The sequence below is a fragment of the Poecile atricapillus genome, chromosome 17 (assembly GCF_030490865.1).
Source record: "Poecile atricapillus isolate bPoeAtr1 chromosome 17, bPoeAtr1.hap1, whole genome shotgun sequence".
In the NCBI taxonomy this organism is placed as follows: Eukaryota; Metazoa; Chordata; class Aves; order Passeriformes; family Paridae; genus Poecile; species Poecile atricapillus.
In genome coordinates, this window is record NC_081265.1 from 7,236,269 (window position 1) to 7,255,610 (window position 19,342).

General features: G+C 57.0%; 2 protein-coding genes across 2 annotated transcripts; one reads left to right on the top strand and one right to left on the bottom strand.

Annotated features, from left to right (window-relative positions):
- Positions 1–2,020: 2,020 nt before the first annotated feature.
- On the top strand, positions 2,021–6,788 carry UBALD2 (UBA like domain containing 2). Its single transcript, XM_058852689.1, has 3 exons — positions 2,021–2,243; positions 2,823–2,885; positions 5,667–6,788. The coding sequence occupies exons 1-3, from the start codon at positions 2,124–2,126 to the stop codon at positions 5,985–5,987; spliced, it is 504 nt and encodes a 167-aa protein (XP_058708672.1). The 5' UTR covers positions 2,021–2,123; the 3' UTR covers positions 5,988–6,788.
- Positions 6,245–19,279, bottom strand: LOC131585985 (uncharacterized). Its single transcript, XM_058852679.1, has 13 exons — positions 16,233–19,279; positions 15,993–16,140; positions 13,724–13,976; positions 13,400–13,504; positions 12,893–12,937; positions 11,414–11,522; positions 10,994–11,265; positions 10,634–10,785; positions 10,413–10,487; positions 9,680–9,736; positions 9,457–9,549; positions 8,777–8,888; positions 6,245–8,610 (listed from the first exon to the last, which is right to left on the bottom strand). The coding sequence occupies exons 2-13, from the start codon at positions 16,052–16,054 to the stop codon at positions 8,551–8,553; spliced, it is 1,395 nt and encodes a 464-aa protein (XP_058708662.1). The 5' UTR covers positions 16,055–16,140; positions 16,233–19,279; the 3' UTR covers positions 6,245–8,550.
- Positions 19,280–19,342: the final 63 nt, after the last annotated feature.

Genomic DNA, 19,342 nt, shown 5'->3' on the forward strand with positions numbered 1-19,342 from the left:
ACCGAGTCACGGTAGAGCACAGCAGTTAATGTTATAACAGGAGGGTGTGCAGCTCACCCACAGCAGAAAACGTTTGTCTGTACACCCAGTCCATTCCCAGCTCCCCCAGCAGTCACCGGCACAAACTGGAGCTGCCAGCCCCTTTCCTTCTGGGCTGGCTCTGCTCTGTGCAGCCCACGGTGGCAATGGCTGGGGAGGGGGTGACCCTTCAGCCCTGCTGAGGGCTCCCCAGCCCCTGCCTGGGAAGGTGCAGGGAGCCCACCCCTGCCTGGGAAGGTGCTGGGAGCCCACCCCTGCCTGCAGGGTGATCCCCAGCGGGGCGTCAGGGCAGCACATCTGGAAGAGCATCTCAGCATGGAGAGGTGACAGCAAATCCTGCCCCCAAAAGGGGTTAATTTGGAAGAACTCACAGTCCTGCTGACTTCTCCAAATGTCACCAACACTACTTTGTCAAAGGTTTGGGTGCCAAGGGCCCATGAGCTGCGTTCCCACTGGTTTCCCAGGCCGGCACTACCTGGGGCTGGCTGCTCCCAGCTCCAAGCCGTGCTGTGCACATGAGTGGGTGGCTTTGGCAAGCAGGAGGTTCTGAGAGCTCACCAAGGCTGTGTGCATGTGGGTCTGGGATCCCTGCATCTGAAATTGCTCCTCTCACACCTCAACCTGCCTCAAGGCTGGTTTTGCTCCAAGAAGACAAAGCTACCAAAATGTTACTGGGCAAGCAGGACCCTCCATGCCCATCGCTGAATCCCAGTGATGGGATCCCCCTGAGTATCCCAGGAGGATATCCAGCCTGGGCAACCACACACTGGCATTGCTGACCTCACCTCCATGGGACCACCAGGACTTTGCAGAAGCCCCACAGAGGTCTTCACTGCTGGGGGCAATCATCTGCAGATGCAGCTTCAAGTTTCCATCCCTCTGCCTCCTCATTCCCTCTCCCCTGGCCAGTTGGTCACCACTGCCACATCCAAATCTCCAGTGGCTCTTCCCAGATCAACCTATTTGCAGACCATGGATTTGCCAAGTCCCTTCTTTATTTGTTTGGGGTTTAAATGCCGATTTTACCTTTTTAATTGAAACACTTCAAGGCATAAATTGCACAAGTCCTACTCGGGTCCCCAAATGCGGTGTGGGGAAAGCACACCAGAAGAGAGCTCATCCTTCCAGGCTGAGACTGGAGCTCAGAGTCATCAGGATCTATACCATTAACAAAAAATCCCAAACCCCACCCCAAACTGGGAGCTGCCCCGAACCCCATAGACTTTACATGGGAAGGGCATGGGGATGAAGGGTGTGAGGATGAAGGGCATGGGGCTCCTGCCCCTGGCATCTGGTTAGGGTTCCATCCCCAAGGTAAACGGTTCCCAGATGGGAGAGCAGCTCTGGGAGAGCCTTGCTGGAGGAGTCAAGACAGGGGGTTAAGGGGGAACCCCCGGAGGGGGCAACAGGAAGGAGGATGGAGTGCTGGGAGAGCGCTGCTGAGGGGAAAGAGGAGCCTTACTAAGGGAATGAGGGAGCCTGGCTGGGGGAGCCAAGGCAGGGGCTTAAGGTGCAGCCCCCGAGGGAGCGGCCCCCAGAGGGGTATCCAAAGACGGGAGGAGTCCCCGTCTGTGTGAACCCCCCATGGTCCCCCCCCTCCATGGTCCCCCCCTTACCAGCTCCGCTCAATGAGCGCCCCCCACACCGAACCCCTCTCAATGGGCCCCTCCCGCGCGTCCTCAATGAACCTCCTCAATGAACGTGACGTCACCAGCGCCTCACGATAAAAACCCCCGCACAGCCAATCAGCGTCCTGTCCTCCCCTTCTCCCTCCCGCATGGCCCCGCCTCCGCCATCTTCAGCCAATCGCGGCGCAGCCTGCAGCCAAAACACAGGCGCCGGCCAATGGGGAGGCGCCGAGGCAGCTGGAAGGTTCGAAGCCGGCGGTGGGCGGGCCGCGGGGGGGCGGTGACAGCCAATCAGAGCGTGGGGGCGGGGCCAGCGGCGCCCCCCCCGGTCCCCCCGGTGAAGCGCGGCGGGCGCGGCGGGCGCGGGGCGCTCCGGGCGGTGCGGGCCGGGGCCGGGGCCGGGGCCAGGGCCAGGGCCACGGCCAGGGCCAGGGCCACGGCCGCGGCCGCCCCGCCATGTCCGTGAACATGGAAGAGCTGCGGCACCAGGTGATGATCAACCAGTTCGTGCTGGCGGCGGGCTGCGCCGCCGACCAGGCCAAGCAGCTGCTGCAGGCGGCACACTGGCAGTTCGAGGTACGGGACGGGCCGCCGGCGGCTCGGGTCGGGATGAGCCGCACGCGAAGCGGGACGCCCCGGGTCCCGATCCGCACGGCCGTCTGCCCGCGGAGCCGCGGGGCGGAAGGCGCTGGGGGTGGGGGCAGGCCTGAGCGGCCCCGGCCCAGCGACGAGCCTGGCCGGGTTTTGGGGGTCCTGCCCGCCCCCCCGGCACCCAGGCCGGGGCGGGGGGGGAATTGGCCCCGGGCTCCGGCGGGTCTATTTATACCCGGCCGTAACCCGAGCTGCGGCCCGGCTCCCCGGCCCCTCCCTCGCTCCGGTCTGGGGATGGGGGAGCCGCTGGAGGGAGGTGGGGGCTGTAAACACCAGGGCTTTGGGGTGTCCCCCCTCCCGTGGGGAGCCCCTGAGCGAGCAGGGGACACGATCTCCGGTGGGTCGGGTGAAGGGCAGCCCCCGGGCCTGGCGGGGTTGGGGGCACCCCTGGGTGCCCCCCGGGACGGGAGCGAGCGGGGGGCTGCGGGGTGAGCTTCGGGGGGGCCCGTGTTATCCCTCCCCCTTTGTCTCGGGTGGGCTGGAGCTGACAGCTTGTCCCCACAGACAGCCCTCAGCGCCTTCTTCCAGGAGACCAACATTCCCAGCAGCCACCACCCCCCCCAGATGGTAAGTGGAACCCCGACCCCTGCCTCACCCCTCCACCACCCCATCCCCTCCCCAACGCCCCCAGCCCCAAAAACACCTTTAGACCCTTCCCAGCGCCAACCAACCCCGCACGCCCCCACCCCTACAACCAGCACCCACCCCGCGACCCCCCATCCCAGCCCCCCGAGGGGGTGCAGCCCCCAGCCCTCGGAGCTGTCAGCTCCCTGCCAGCCATATTGCTGGGCGCCCGCAGGAACACGCAGCCGGAGAATGTAAACACGAGCTAAAATGTCTGCCAGGAAATAGTTTGTCTCGGCGAGCATCGCGCTGCAACTCGGGCTCCCCGGGCCGGGGGGCCACGTCTGGCCCCCCCTTTCCACCCACGCCACTTGACCTTGGCCGAGGGCACATCCCCTTGGCCAAAGGGAGGAAGCTGTTGCCCTCCGGGTGTTTTGTTTTGTGTTTCTTGGGGGGTTTTCTTTCTTGTTTTCCCTCTCTCCCCCCGCCATCCTCCAGTGTTGAGGGAACTAAGCGGTGCCGCGCGTGGGGGAAGGAGCGGGTCTGGGTTAAACCGAATTTTCCCCTTTTTCTCATTCCATCGGGGATCGCCAGCCGGCCCGGCATTGCCGGCAGCGAGTGCTCTGTTTCCCTCGGAGAAAGTCGTGTTGTCAGGCAGCTCCCACTAAAACCCCTTTTATTGCAGTTCTTCCCCACCCCGCACGTTTTCGTGCTGCCCCGGGGGGTTCGCAGAGGGTCTGGCGATGGAAAAGCCGCGTTCCCGGAGGGAGAGGGGCCGGGTGCCAGATCCAGGCCTTGCTGTTCTCACCCCATCGGGGCAATTCCTGTCGGAATCGGGGCGGCTGCTGGGAGCGGGATGCAAAGCTGGGCTGGTGAAACCCATCCCAACCCCATCCCTGTGCAGGGACTCAACCCCAGTGACGGGCACCCCATTCCCCCCAGCCCGGAGGATCTGGAGCCACTCGGTTCTCCCCCTCCCCAGCAACGCCATGTGCTCCACGTGGTGTCAAAATACCTTTTACCTTCTCCCCAGATACTCCTGTTTTGGGGATTTTTTTTTAGTGTTTCCCTTCCCCTCCCCAGCATCCTGATTTGGACAGTTTGAAATGCCCCACACAGTTCAGGGCAGGCGTGAGGTGAGGAGTTTTGTGCTTGCAGTTTCTATTTCTTTTTCAAGCGTCAGGGAACAAAGCTGCGAGTGCAGCCGTGGTTCAGTGTGGGGGGCATCCTCTGACAGCCGAGAGCTCTCCTCAAGATGTGTTGGAGGAGGAAGGCAATAATTACATGGGAATTCTTATTTTTTTAATTAATATTTCAAATTAATCTTGCAAACATCACCCCAGAAGCTCAGAGCTGTGTCCAGCATCATTCCATGGCTGGCTGTGGTGGTGGTGGGTTCTTTTCAAATCAGAGCAAATTTAAGGTTTTAGGGGTTTGTTGGTTTGGTGGGTTTTTTTTGGTTTGTTTTTTTTTTTCCAGCAAGTATCTTTTCAGATATTGCCAAATGTATAGGTTAATTTAAAATGCAAAAGCTGGGTTAGCACCACTGCAAGCTGAGTTCTGAAATGAGTTCTGTGGAGGAATATCCCCGGTTAACTGTGAACCTGTTCAGTGCCAGCCAGGCCATGATTGCATTTTTGGGGTGCCCCAGCTCCACAAGCTGATGTGAGCCAGCTGCTGCTTTCCTCAGGCTGAGGGATCACCCCAACTTCAGGGGTCTGGGCCCCCCAACAAGGGTTTGGCCACTGCTCCTTTGATCCCACTGGGGGTGGCCGGGATGGGGATGAGGAGGGACCTCAAGGAGGGATTTCAGTGTTGTCCTGTCCTGGGAGCAGCAGGGGCAGCTGAGCACCAGCCAGGGGTGAATCCTGGGATAAGTCCCAGGAAAGGGGAGATCAAGCAGCTATTCCCCACCAGAAATACCTCAATCCCCCATTGCTAAAGGCAGCACACACTGTCCAAGCCCCATAACTCTGCTCAAGTCCCCACAAGCATCCGTCAGGAGCTGTGGCTCTGGGAGGGCAAGAGGGATTTGGGATGGATTTTACCCAGAGGGATGAAGTTTCCTTGTGCACAGACCACCCCCATGTCCAGGCATCCCCTGCCAGTGCATTCCCCTGCCCACAAGCCCTTCCTTGTGTGTGCAGCCTCATAGGAATTTGCATACACACCCCTGTCCCCCTTTTAGCACCTCCCCAGTTCTCAGTTCAGCAAGTTCTGTGCTTATTTGGGGTCCCTGTGCCAGCCCCTGAGCCTCAGTGTGGGGCTGGGTTCTCCCTAATGGATTTTTCCTCTGCTGGAAAAAGGGACGGATCCATCACTGTCCAGGTGCTAAATTTAGCTGGGTACCGAGAAGGCAGGGGCTGTACCAGGAACTGGGGGTACCCTGCTTGCCTTTTGCTCTTTCTGTCGTAATGGGGTGTGAAGGGGAAGAGTGAAGGTGAAAGGGGGTCCTGTGGGGCCTGGTGGGACCCCAGCACCCTCCCTACCCACCATACTGGACCCCTTTGTGTCAGCCCTGTGTGCGCTGCTCCCCAAACCTGCCTCATCTGTGGGCTTTGAGCATCTGGGATGGTCCAAAATGTCCTTCCCAGATTCTCTGGAGCCTCTCCCCAGGACCCCACACCTTTAGGGGCAGCCACACAGAGCCTTGGATGTGTGGTGGTGCCAGGTGTGGGATACAGGCAGGATCCTCAGCCATGGGTCTGGGCTGTTGTGGGTGGGTTGGGACCCCCAAAAGCCGCCGTGACCGAGCTGACCCCCCCGTTCTCCTGTGCCCTGCAGATGTGCACCCCCAGCAACACGCCGGCCACGCCGCCCAACTTCCCGGACGCGCTGGCCATGTTCTCCAAGCTGCGCACCTCGGAGAGCCTGCAGAGCAGCAACAGCCCCATCACCTCCATGGCCTGCTCCCCCCCGGGCAGCTTCAGCCCCTTCTGGGCCTCCTCGCCCCCCAGCCACCAGCCTGCCTGGCTGCCCCCATCCTCACCCACCACCCACGGCCTCCACCACCACCTGCACCACCCACAGCCCTCCTGGCCCCCCACCCCCCCGGCCCCTGCCCCCCCACAGAAAGCCGTGGCCACCATGGATGGGCAGAGATAAGGGTTGGGGGGGTCAGGGGGGGCCGGGGCGTTGGGAGCAGGGGCTCGCCAAGAAACGCACTGGAATAATTTTCTAGGTTTTATTATTATTTTTAGCGGGGGAGTACATGCTGCCAGGGGGGGCACTGACCCATGAGAGCCTCTGGCTGCTCTCTACTCTCCTCCACTTTTTTTTAAAAAATATATAACTATAATATATAAATATATCTAATGTATATAAATCCAGAGAGAAGGAGCAGCATAGAGGCAGCTGCTGGGTGTTTGGGGGGGTTTTCTCTATGGCTCTATCCCCACCCAGCATCTCTACATCAGGGCAGGAGAGGGGAGGACAGGAATAACAAAAATAAATGGATGGAGGTGGCTGTTGGCACCCCAGATCATGGCCACATGGACGTGGAGCCACTGGACACCCTTCCCAGCTCTGGCTTCCCTGGGCACTTGTTGCAGTGCCCAGGACAAATGCAGCTCTCTGGCTCCCGAAATTCAGCCCAGCTTCTTGCACAGACCCTCCTGGACTTGCCCCCAACCCCGTCCTCCCTCCCTCAGCACCCCCAGGGCTTGGGGGTTTATCAAAGTGATGTCCCCCTGTCCCTGTGACCGCCTTACGTGGCGCTTCCCCAGGCAGGGGGGAGCTGGGGGTTTTTTAGTTTTCAAATCAATGTTGCTTAAAAAAAACGAACAGAAAAACAAACCAAAAAAAAAAAAAAAAGAGAGAAAAAAGACCCAGCAAAAAACAGGTTGAAGGTTTTTTATTAATTTAAAAAATAATAAAAATTTAAAAAAAAAAATCACTTTTTTAACACCAGCTGTCCCTGCCTTTTCTCTTTGATGAGAGGGTGTCCCTGGTAGGGCACTGAAAATGGGGGTGACTCCTCTGTGAAGCAGCGTCACCAGTGGAGACTGAGTCTGTGCTCTGCCTGCACAAACCACCACTGCTGTCCCCAAAAAGGGGGATCAGAGGGAAGACCCAAGGCCATGGGGGTGCTGTTCCAGCACAGCGAGGAGTCCCCATGTGCCGGGGTGCAGCTGACACCCCTGTCTGCATAAAACCTCTAAAATGGGAGCACAGCAGCTCTGGAAATGCCAGGAAACACTGGGAGGCTCAAGGCACAGTCCAAAGTTTTCTGCAGGGATGGGGAGGTCCTCAGGATGGCACAAACTCCAAGGAGCAAAGGCAAATCCTCTGTCTGGAGTTCCTTACCTGCTCCAAGGATTGCCCAAGGCTGGGGGTGTGTTTGGGGTGTGCAGGGCTGTGGGGGTGTTTATAGGGTGCATCTGGATCCTGGGGCAGCAAAAGGGGCAGGGGGATGATGAGCACCAAAGAGGTGACCCCAGCTGGGCCATGTCCTGCCAATCCAATTGGTCCCAAAGGGGTTTGTTTTTAAGCCCCTCAATCCCAGTCAGGAGTGCAGGATGGCTCTTTGTTGGCTCTGCTCTGGTGCCCAGTTATCCTCCTGGGGCCTCCTGTTACCCTACTGTGGCACTGGGGGGATCCCAGATCCTGCTGTGTCCACCTCAGTACCCCCAAAGCAGGTTTTGAGTACCTGGTTTTCCCCTGAAAAACCAAACTCACCAGGGAGAACATTCCAGGGGGATCTCCCTGGGAGCTGAGATGCCTGTGGAGTACAGTGGAGCAGACCAGGCATGGAGGCTGTCCCTGTGGGGGGAAGGTTTGGGGACATCCACCAGGATTCCCCAGGGAATGTCCCCCATAAGCTCTGGGTCCTCCCCAGGTTCTTCTGGGGTTCCCCTCAAGTTTTCTCACCCTCCCACTCACCCGAGAGGTGCCACCAGCTGTGTCCCCCCCAGGAAGTGTCACTGCTCGTGTGTAGAGGGGACATCCCCAGCCCCCTGCGCACACAGCCTTGTGTCCCCAGCTGTGACACCCCTCATTTCCCCCGTGCTGCTCCAGGGCTCGGGGTTTCCCTGCCCGGTACTCCCCGTGACACCACTTGTGTTCAGTCTCAGCACACACTGGGGCTTCCTCCCACCCACGGTGAGGGGGGGCTTCGGGGTGGCACAAGGGAAAGGAGGGGACGTGTCCATCTCCTGGGGTTGTGGGGTGTTGGTTGGAGGTGGGGAGCAGAGGGGTTTGTGCCTTCAATCAGTGGCAGCACTGCAAGAGGGATGAGGGGGTGACAGAGGGGGTTTCTTCACTTGGAGATGAGGAAGGCAGCTCAGTGATGCTCATCCTGGGGGATAAGCAACAGCAAACCAGAGGCTTGGGGTGGGATTTGCTTTTGGCATCGAACTGTGTTTTGCTGCTGTCCTTCCCACTGAGGTCCCCATTTTCCCCTTTTCCACGAGCTCCTCCTCCTCCTGCTGTCCCGGACCCTTTTGGGACCACAGGCTCCCCTGGCAGTGGGGCTCGTGAGGGCCGGGGGTGCACGACACTGTGGGGCTGACACAGACCCTGAGAGGGGGTTCCACAGGGGCTGTTTTCAGGACGAGGGATGCTGCTGCCTCCTCTTTGTGCATGAAGGGAAGATCCTGCTGCGTTCAGGAGGTGCTTGGCTGCTCGTCACCCTTTATTTCTGCAGGCTGCAGTTGCTTGCTCAGATCCCCTAGGCATCCCGGCCCCGGTACACGAGTCCATCCTTGCCCACCAGTTCAATCACGCCGGGCTGGGAAGGAGAGGATGGGCTGGATTCAGCATTCAGCATCCCCAAGCCAGCCTTCCAACCCAGCTCTTCCTGGGGAAACTGAGGCATAGATCCTCTCCGACATGCTCAACATCACCCTCCCAGCCTCGGTGTCCCTTGTCTGTATCCTCACCTTCCCCATCCCTACCTTGTTGGGGTCTGGAAGCAGGGGCTCCATGGGCTGCACGGGGTAGGTGCTGGTGTGTTTACCCCCACAGTACATCGGTGATCTGCGGGAATACCCGTCAGCTGCCTGCTCCCTGTGGGACAGGGCACAGAGATACTCAGTCCCTGCTCCCTGTGGGACAGGGCACAGGGATACTCAGTCCCTGCTCCCTGTGGGACAGGGCACAGGGATGTTCAGTACCCAGCACCGTGGCACCCTGTGCTTCAACCTGCTGGGTGAAGGTTCAAGGTTCAACAGGGTGGGGTTCAAGGGGTGATCCCCCTCCTCCAGCTGCTGCAGGAGACCCCTGCCTACCCAGCCCTGCAGGATTTGCCCTTTCCCCACAGCCCCATGAACTGCCCATGGCCATGACAGGTCCTGGTGCCCTTTGCAGGGATGTGCCAGCTTCAGGGCTTGATTTGGGAACTCCTTTCACAGGAGGCACCAAGTCCCTGATGACAACTCATCACATGTGGCTTCAGGGCTTGGCAGGATGGCACAGAGGGCTGCAAGACCCCTCTGACCTGGATCAAGCCCAGCTGACCCTCTGCAGCTCCTCTCTGTCAAGGCACCTCCAGCCCTTTCCAGCCCACCCAGGGAAGAGCTCTCCTCTCCAGGACAGGGCTCCCCCAGGGGCCAGGGATGGGTCCCCATGTCCCTACCTTTGCTCCTGTGTTTGGTACTGCTTGCGAGCATGGCACAGGCGCCCGGAGAGGCCAGGGGATAGCGGTGGCGTGGATGGGATCTCAGAGCGTCTGGGGAGGGTGACAGGGGCCACAGGTGGGTGACAGAGGCCAGATGAGCCACCCCTGGCACTGCAGGGCACTGCCAGCACCCATATGCCCCTGTCCCACCCCCCAATGCACTGGTGCCAGTGCCACTCACAAGCGCACAAGCGGCTCACAAGGTGAGTACTTGGAAGAGGGCACCTTTAGGACCATCCTAAAACAGAAAGAAAAAGGCTGGGCAGGCTCCTGAGGGTCACAGCCCTGACTTTGCAGGCAGAGCCAAGTGCTGGGCACAGAACTGCAGGGAGTTCCAGCATTTTCAGGGGAATCATGGGGTGCTGAGCCTGGATTCCCCACCACCACCCCAGCACAGTCCAACCCCCTGGCTGGTTACAAGATAAAGGGGGTGCCATGGGGAAATAGGCTATTTGTGGTTTCCCACCTGGATCAAAGCTCCAGCTCATGTTAGACAATGGTGATTATACAGAGGGAAGCTCCCAAACTCCCACACTGCTATGGGAATTTGTCCCAGCAGCACCCCATGGGAACGGGCTGATGGCAAGGTCCAAGAGGGGGTTCCTGTACCCCTTGCTGGGGTGGGATGCTCCCAGCCTGGGACACGTCACCTTGGTCCCACTGGTGCCTCCAAAATGTGGTGGCTGCTCGTGGCTGCCCAGGACACACAGGGATGGGAGGTGGAGGGCACAGGCTCCCACACCCGCTATCCCAAGCAGCCCTCACACCTGTGTCCTCACTTGGTCAGCACCCAGGACCCCCCTGTGCCCTTCCAGGAGGGCAGGTCATGATCTGGCTCTGCCACCGCGTGTCCCAGCCCTGCCAGGGGACGAGCCACTGTCCCCCACACTTGTCACAAAAGCCTTTGCACCTACATTCCAGGTTTAGCTGGGGGTGACTCCATCCTGGAGCTGCCTCCTCCATGTTCCTCCTTGGGTGTCAGGAGCTTGCTGCCAGTGGGAGGAAATCATCAGCAGCATCCCCACGGTTCCATCAGTGGATAAATGGATCCAATGCCAGGGCACCTCATGGGCCCAGCTGGAGGGAACAGGGCCAGTGCTGTCCCCAAAGCCATTACTGTCCCTATGGCACTCACCTGCTGGTCCCAGCCACACTCTCCCCTGGGATCCTGGGGGTCTGGGTTCCTGGGGTGCCTCGTAATGACTGCACCCGCTGGACTGGGGGGTGGGTGCCAGGGGCTCCTGGATGCATTCTCGAGGCGGTGACTCTGTCATCCAAACTCTTTTTCTGAACGTGGGGAGGAGCCTGAGCAAGCCTGAGCAGTGTTTCAGCCCCAGCTCTTGCCCCCAAAACTCCACCCTTTTCCCTCAAGGAAGCCCCCTGTGCCTCTGTGAGCTTGGTCTTAAACCAGACCTTGGTCTAAGGGTAGCAAAATGGGGGTGCAGACCCCAGAGGTCTCGGGGGGAGTACCCGGGGGGCTGGGAAGAACCTCTACCTTGGAGATGCTCATCTCGATCTCTTCATCCTTGATCTCTCCCACATCGGTCATCTCAGGGGGAACATCCAGGTGGCTGGGAAGAGCCTCTGCCTCAGAGATACTTATCTTGATCTCTTCATCCTTGATCTGTCCCACGTCATCTGCCCCGAAGGAGACTGGGTGGCTGCTCGTAGTTGCCTCCAGGGAATCCTTCTCTCTGTCCTCTGTCTCGGCCTTGGGGGGCAGGGGGCTGACAGGCCTTGGTACGGGTGTCCTTTCCACGAGGGTAACTGGAAGAAGAAACCAGAGGGAGCTCCCAGGGTCAGGGGAGCCTGGAGGAACATGCCTGGGGGAAAACCCAGCAGTCTGCAGGCCCCCTGCCTGGCCTGCTGTGCCCTCACACCCTCCAGCTCCCTCCCCAGCTGTGGCCAAAGGTACTTTCATTGCCGATGACAATCAGCTCGTCGTCATCCAACGGATTTATCTGCCTGGAGCTAGGCTGATCTGGGGAGTCTTGGTCGCCCATCAACATGTCCCTCACGGCGGACTGGGAAGGAGAGGATGGGCTGGCTACCACACCAGGCTGCATTCAGGATCCCCAAGCCAACCTCCCAACACAGATCTTCCTGGGGAAACTGAGGCACAGATCCCCCTTGGATGCTCAGCATGACCCTCCCATCCTTGGTTCCCTCTCAGCATCTCCTCTTGAGGTTGAACAGCCTCAGCACCCTCAGCCTTTCCCCAGGACAGAGATGGTCCCGTCCCCAGATCATCTTTGTGCCCCTCCAGGATGCTGGAGCTCCAGGAGCTCTGTGTCTCGCTCATCCCGAGGAGCCCAGAACTGGACACTGCTCCAGGGGAGGCCTCGCCAGGGCTGAGCAGAGGGGCAGCATCACTCCCTGACCTGCTGGGAATGCTCTTCCTAAGGCACCCCGGGACACCAGAGCCCTTCTCGTCCCCTCAGGCACAGCTCTGGTCATGGCCAGCTCATTGTCCCCAGCTCCTTCCCCATGGAGCAGCTTTTCCAGCGGGTCAGTCCCAGCCTGTGCTGGTGCCTGGGGCTGTTCCTCTGCAGGTGAAGGACCCCACACTTGCTTTTGCTGAAATTCCAGATGTTCCTCCCCAGCCAGTTTAGCTCTTTGGGCACCTCCATGACCATGGTTTTAAGAGCCAACCCAGGGGATCAGCAAACACCCAACTGATGCCATCTAATACAACAGCAAGGCATTCTTCCCTCCAGCAATGTGATTCAGTATCCCAGACCTGCCCCATAACATCCCTCTGCTGTCCCCCAATCCCAACCACCACTCCAGAGAGACCTGGAGGGCAGGGAGCTGTGATCCTGCCTGGTGCTGAGTGAGGAGGAGCTGTGGTGGGATGTCAATACAGCCTGGCCGAAGGGAGGTACCAGCTCCTGCTGTTTCTCCCACCACCCTGAACCTGTATTCTGAGCAGAAGACAAGCTGGGAGCACATGAGCTGAGGAGCAGCCCTGGCTCAGTCTATGCCAGGTCCTTCTCCCAGTGGGATGCACAGGAATCCTGAGCAACCTTGGCAGAGACGCCAGGGTGCACAGTGGCTGGAGGTGCAGGGGGCTGTGATCCCACTCCACTGCCAGATCTTGGCCTCCTCTTCCTCCTCCTTCTCCTGCTTTCCTGCCCACCAGGAAGTCCTCCAGCACATCCTAGCACACCATGTTTCTCACCTCCTCTGGGGCTGGGGAGAGCATCAGCCTCTTTTTTAGCATTTTCTTTGGGAAGGAAGGCATCAGAGCCATCCGTGTAACTGGGGGCAGGATGGGATCCAGAGGAGTGTTGACCCTCCTCCACTCCCTACCCCCACAGAACTTTTGGGGACCATGTCCTGATGTGAGGGGACCCTACCCTGGAGCAGGCCCTGGGTGTGCTCAAGGACCTACCATGACACTTTCCAGCAGCTGGTTACGGAGGTCATCCAGCGAGTCCTGGCGAGGACAGGGACAGGAGTCAGAACACAGGAGCAGGTTTTAAAAGGAACATTTGCAAATTAACTTGGACACCAGACAGAGGGATCCTGGACAGGGCTATGCCAAGTGGCTGTGCCTGTATTTCACAGCTGGCCCTTTGTCTCCCCACCTTCCAGGACCCAGGCTACATTTTTTTGGTGGCTGTTTAGTTGACAAATGCCTCAGCAGCCCTGTCTGAGGGAAGCAGTGAGCTCTACCACTGGCCTGACCTGTGGGCAGTGGTGCCCCTCTGCCCTCCCCGGGGCAGTGCTGGCAGAAGGAAAGTGGGGGGGCTTCAGGTGGGCTGGGATAAGCACCCACATTCCACTCTTAGGACACCCTTCCCACTCTTCCCTCTCGGTCCCTTCACACTGGAAGCCTCCAAGGGCTGCAGGGCAGAGCAGTGAGGGGCAGCTCCAGAGGACACCAGTGGCAGCTCACCACGCCAAAATTCTCCTTCATCCTCTGCATGTCCTCTGTCATGCGGGACTGCTCCACCTTCATCTCAGTGACCTCCTCATTGAGCTGCTGGCAACGAGCCCGGACCTAGAAGAGGGGGATGGTGGGGTGAGCCCCAGGGCAGGGTCCCTGGGGTCCAGGTCCTTTGCCCCCACCATGGTCTGCACAGAGCCTGGGGCAGTGCAGGGCCTGGCCTGGGCAGTGCTTCAGCCTCCAGCACATCCCCAGCAGCTCCCAGCAGCGTGTTCAGACCCCAGAGGAGGGGGTGGCTCATGGGGAGCACCCAGGGCTGGGAAGAGTCTCTACCTCAGCGAGTTCTTTTTCATTGGCTTCCACTTTCCGCATTAACTCCTCAAGGAAAGCGGCAGAGAAAGGGCTTCCCTCGGCCCCCTCCAGTGGTTCCCCGTTCTCCTGGACAGGCAGATCCCGCAGGCCCAGGTGCAAAAGCATCCCATTCAGGAGGTTGTACAGCTGCTCAAAGTCGACAGCTCCAGCTCTTGATGACCCGAGGGCAACATCCAGCATCGTGCCCAGAGTGAGTGTTGCCATTGCTGCTGATCTGTTCAAAAGCACAGAACTGCCATGAACAGGAGCCTCTTGAGCTATTGCTCCAGAGAGGAGCAGGTAGGGTGGAAGGTGGTAGGAGGTGGTAGAAGGAGGAAGAGGAAGAGGTGCACAGCCAGCAGGCTCCTTCCTCTTTGGTCTCCTCCTTGTTCCAGAGCCTGTGCCACTTGTTTCCCTCTTTACAGTGTCCCCTTGCCCTGGCAAGGAGTGCCCATTGTTACACAGCAATGGCTCAGCCTATGTGGAATGTCCCCATTGTCCCCCACTGCTGGTGATGTCCTGGTGCCAGCAATCAACAGGACCCGCAGGGACCACATGCCACAACACCTCCAGCCTTTACCACTTTCAGCCCCAAAATGACTCCAAGGACAGCTCACATTGGGCAGGTGCTGCCCCAGGAGCCACTCTCAGGGTGAGTTGAGCCTGCCCAGGAGGGCTGTGCCCTGTGGAAAAGTGATCCATGTTCTCACACTATCTGGAGCATTCCAGAACACTCCAGGAGATCAGCCCCAGAGAGGAAGCACCTCTAGCCATTCATTCTTGAGGTCTCAAAAGCTTGAGAGCTTCCCTTCTCCCTTGGATGTGGGAATGGTGGAAGTCTGCTGCTGACTCCATTAATACACAGATTTTCAGCACCTCACTCCAGAGCAGAGAGCCATACAAGCAGGGAAAAGCAGATAAACACAAGCCTAGGAAGTAAAGGACTCAAACACTGGGAAAAATCTTTGAACCAAAGTGATCCATCAGAAAAATCCTCAAAACAATCAACTAGAACCTTTGGGTTCTCAGGGGGTACTTGAGTTTGGCTCCATGAGCCAAGGCTTGGAGACGAGGCTGGGGACAGGCTGAGGAGCCCCAGGTGCTGCCCTTGCTGCTGCACTTCTGCCCATCAACCTGTTCCCCTTTGCCTGCTCTTCCCAGGGGGGAAGAAATTTAAACCACAAGAACCCCCAACCCTGTTCTGAGAAGTTAAAAGAGTAACAAAATGAGGCTGTGCAAGGACCAGTCTATAAATTCCACAATGGACAAGGGCTGGGGGGACACCCACCATCCCGAGGGACTGGGGCAGGGATGGTGCTGGAACCCAGGCTGGTGACACAAATTCTTTCTCTACATTTGTTCTCCTTCCTTTCCCCCTCTCTTTAAGAGTTTAAATTGTAGCTGCTGTGGGCTGTTATGAAATCGCTGTTTCCATGCACAGTTCAAGGAAATTTAACCCATGAGCTGTTCATTGAGGTGGTTGTGTAATCCATGGGCTTTTCATCAGAGAATTTGTGGGTTGTTAAAAAACGTTGCCACGTGTTTTTCTGAGAATGTTAATCTGTGGGCTGTTGAAATAAACTTAATCTGTGAGCTGTTCCTGAGGGAAGTATAATCCACAAATTGTCCAGGAAAATTTAATCTGCAGGCTGTTCAGAAGTGTTTAAATTGTTGCCGCCAGTCCATGCAACCTATCACAAGGTTTAGATCCTTGCTGCCCAAAAACTCCAACTTTCTAATTGACTGTTTGGTGCTGTTTCACCTTAACACAGCCCCAGGGTATCCTGAAGGTCCAGGACCACCCTCTCAGGGCAGGCACATGGTCTCCTGGCAGGGCACATGGGGGTCCTGGGTGCTGACCAAGTGAGGACAGAGGTGTGAGAGCTGCTTGGGATGGCAGGCGTGGGAGCCTGTGCCCTCCACGTCCCATCCCTGTGTGCTCTGGGCAGCCACGAGCAGCTGGTGCTTTAGAGAGGCTCCATCCTGGAGCTGCCCACTCCTCATGCCTCCCTGAATGACAGAAACCTGTCATTGGGAGGACATCTCTAGCTAAAATGGGTCTGTGATGCCAGGCATCACATGGCTCCTGGAGGGAACAGGGCCACAGCTGTCCCCAGAGCCATCGCTGGCTTGCCTGAGTCCCAGCCACACTGTTGGACAGAGGGTCTGTGCTGGCTGCAGCCACAGGATGCAGGTGTGGGTGCTGGGGGATCCTGGATGAACACCTCAGGGCACAGGACCTGGCACTTACCTTTGCTGAATTTCAGAAGGTTCCTTCCCAGCTAAGGGTTTCAGGTGCCCATGTACACCCATGAGCTGTGGTGGGGTGTCAATGCAGCCTGGCCCCAGCTGACACCAGCTCCTGCTGTTTCTCCTGTCACCCTCAGCACGGCCTTTTTCTGAGCAGAAAACAGCACACTAGAGCTGCCCTGGCTCTGCCTGTGCCAGGTTGTGCCTCCTGGTGGGATGTGCAGGGAACAGGGGCAGGAACCTTGGGGCAGTGGCTGGAGGTACTGGGGGTTGCAGTCCCACTCCACTGGCAGACCTTGGTCTCCTCTTCCTCCCTCTGCTTTGCTGCCCCCCAGGAAATCCTGCAGCACATCTCAGCACGCCATTCTGTCACCTTCCCTGGGGCTGGAGAGAGGCTGGCAGGAGTGTAGGGGGCTTCAGGTGGGTTGGGCTGATTCCCACATTCCACTCTTAGGACACCCTTCCCACTCTTCCCTCCTGGTCCCTTCACCCTGGAAGCCTCCAAGGGCTGCAGGGCAGGGGCAGCAGGGCAGAGCAGTGAGGGGCAGCCCCAGGGGACACCAGTGGCAGCTCACCAAGTCAAGGGACTCCTGGAGGGTCCAGATGTTCTCTGCCATGTGCTCTGCCATCAAGTCATGGATCTCCTTGCAGATCTCCTGGCACAGAGCCCTGACCTTGGAGAGGGGGATGTCCTGGGTGAGCCAGGGCAGGCTCTCTGGTGACCAGGTCCTTTGTCCCCACCATGGTCTGCAGAGAGCCAGGGGCAGCACAGGGCCCAGCCAGGCTGGCACAGGGCACTGCAGGCAGGGCTTGGCCTTCAGCACATCCTCAGCAGCCAAGAAGGGACAGCAGCTCCCCAAAAGCACAAGGGATGCAGACCCCAAAGGAGGGGGTGGCTCAGGGGGAGCACTCAGAGGGGCTGGGAAGAGCTTCTTGCTCTGCCTTGGTGATGTCTCTTTTCACTGGCTTCCGCTTTCTTCCTTATCTTCTCCATGTCTGATGGGGTGGGAACCACAGGGGCCTCTCACAGTTCCCTGCAATGGTTCCCTTCTCTCCTGGGCAGGCAGATCCCACAGGCCCAGGTGTCCAAGCATCCCACTTGGGAGGTGATAGCAAGTGGAGCAAGATGGACACAGCCAGCAGGCTCCTTCCTCTTCACTCTCCTCCTCATTCTGGAGCCTGCAGGTCTCCCTGTCTACAGCTACATCCAAACTCTGTGGTGCACACAATTCACTGCAACAGCAACTTATAAGGGAAAGCTATGGAGGTACCTTGACCACTGAAATGTAAGAGGTAATCAGGGCTAATGCAAACAAATTTTAATTAGAATTTCAGCCTTGGTGGCATCTAGTTAACTTCACTTCTGACCCTACCAACAGTAAAGCCACAGCTTTTGCTTTAACAATACACAGTGCTTTGGTAAACCTCATATACCCACCCATTGCACTGGGGTTAAATCACCATGGAATTATTTCCAATACAACACAGAGTATGGGCCCAACAAAATAGGAACAAATGGCAAGCTGTCACTGTTGATGTGTGTTGTACAGGAACAACAGGGATTTATTTGTGAAAGGAACACCACTAATGTCCAAGACATTTGTCTTGGCACTGAACAAAATGTTTGTCATTTTGAAATACGTCCTGCTGAAATGCTTGAAACTGTACTTATATACATTGGGAAGATTAAGAACTATCTGTGATTCCATGGACACCACACCACTGTAGAAATAAGCCATCACTCAAACATTTGGGTTTGTAGTTTTCTCCAAAATTAGGGGATGCAACTTCAACTATTCAGCTCTGTCACAATCCATGAATTGCTACAACCTACCTATACATCCCAGCAAGATTTCCTGCTCACCCCCACTGGAATGAACCTTGCACTGGTGGAAAGATTACTGCAGCATGACGAGCTGTGTTGACTGCTGGAAGGTGTCTGAAGGAATGGACACAGAGCTCTAATCATTGTTCATCAGATACAGAAGAGATACATCATGTGATGAGAAATGGAGAACACCACTGGTGGGATTGTGTTGGGTGGTCACCCACTGCAACAGGAATTCCAGATCTAACATTGCATCCTGCTGTAATTTTTCTGATTTCTGTCATTTTATGCCTAATGTACTGTAGTGTTCTATATATTGGAGTGTTTATATTAGCTAGACAGACTGCACTGTCCCACAGATGTCCTTGCATAAATAATACTGTTCCCTCACTTTCAGTAGTCTTAAAAATCACAGTATTTAGCTAACCTGATCAAAAATTTCTCACAATTTTTAAGCTGGACATAATAAATCCCTGTTTATAGGCACAGAGGCAAGAGGTGAACACATGGCCACTCTGTGGAGCAAGAGAAGTTGTCTTTAGTCATGGGGTGGATTCTGGTGGTGCCTCCCCCCACCCAGCTCTTGAGCTGCACTATGATCTGAGAAATGTTTGTTAGACCTTGGCCTTGAGAACAGCACCTGGGTTGAGCAACTCTCAATCTTATCAAAAACACTGTCTGCTCCCAGGAACTTGTGCTGTCTAACAAGCTCCTGTATTTTAACAAACAGCCTTTGAAAATTATTTTTCTTGCCTGAATAACAACCCAAGTGGAACAGCAATACTGCTCACACTTTTAACACTGGCTTCCAGGATGAGGAACACTGTCCAGTAGCAGCACAGAAGAAAGGGGGCAGAGACATCTGCAAGGACTCCACAGCTCCAGAAGATCTGGTGGTGATGTACTTGCAGTACAGCATCATGTTACCCCTCCAGGCCAAGGAGCCAGGCTATGGTCACAGAAAACAGCTGAGATTTGTTTGTGGTACTTTGAAAATGCAGGAAAACCCATCAGCAGCCTTGATACCTCATCCAGTCCTGCACACCCCTCATGGAATTTGGCATGGAGGTTTAATCCATGCTGGATACTGAAGGTGGTCCAAGCACTCCATGATGAGGAGTTTGTTTGTTCACCTGGTGTTCAAGGCTTGTCCTGCTCAGTCACTGCTGGCCCGGTGGCACATTTTAGATGTTTGAGTGGAATGGAAGGTTGTAGAATAAGGATAACCAACACTAAACAACTAAACATTTCGTGTGCTGTTGAAGCAACAGCTTTTATTTGTTCCTCACATCAGCAGACTAGTGTTGTAGGTTTTTCTGGAGTGTGTTTGTCTCATCAAGGGGAAAGATCAGTTTGGGAGTTTATCCTTGTATCATCCTGGAGACAAAGCCCTCCACATGCATCTTGTGCTGCTTCCTCAAGTGTCCCCTCCACTCAGAAATTAGTTATCACTCAAGAAAGGAGTGATCAAACAGTCCTACCTCCCTGTGAAAAAAGGCTCCAAGCTGCCAAGTGAGCCCTGT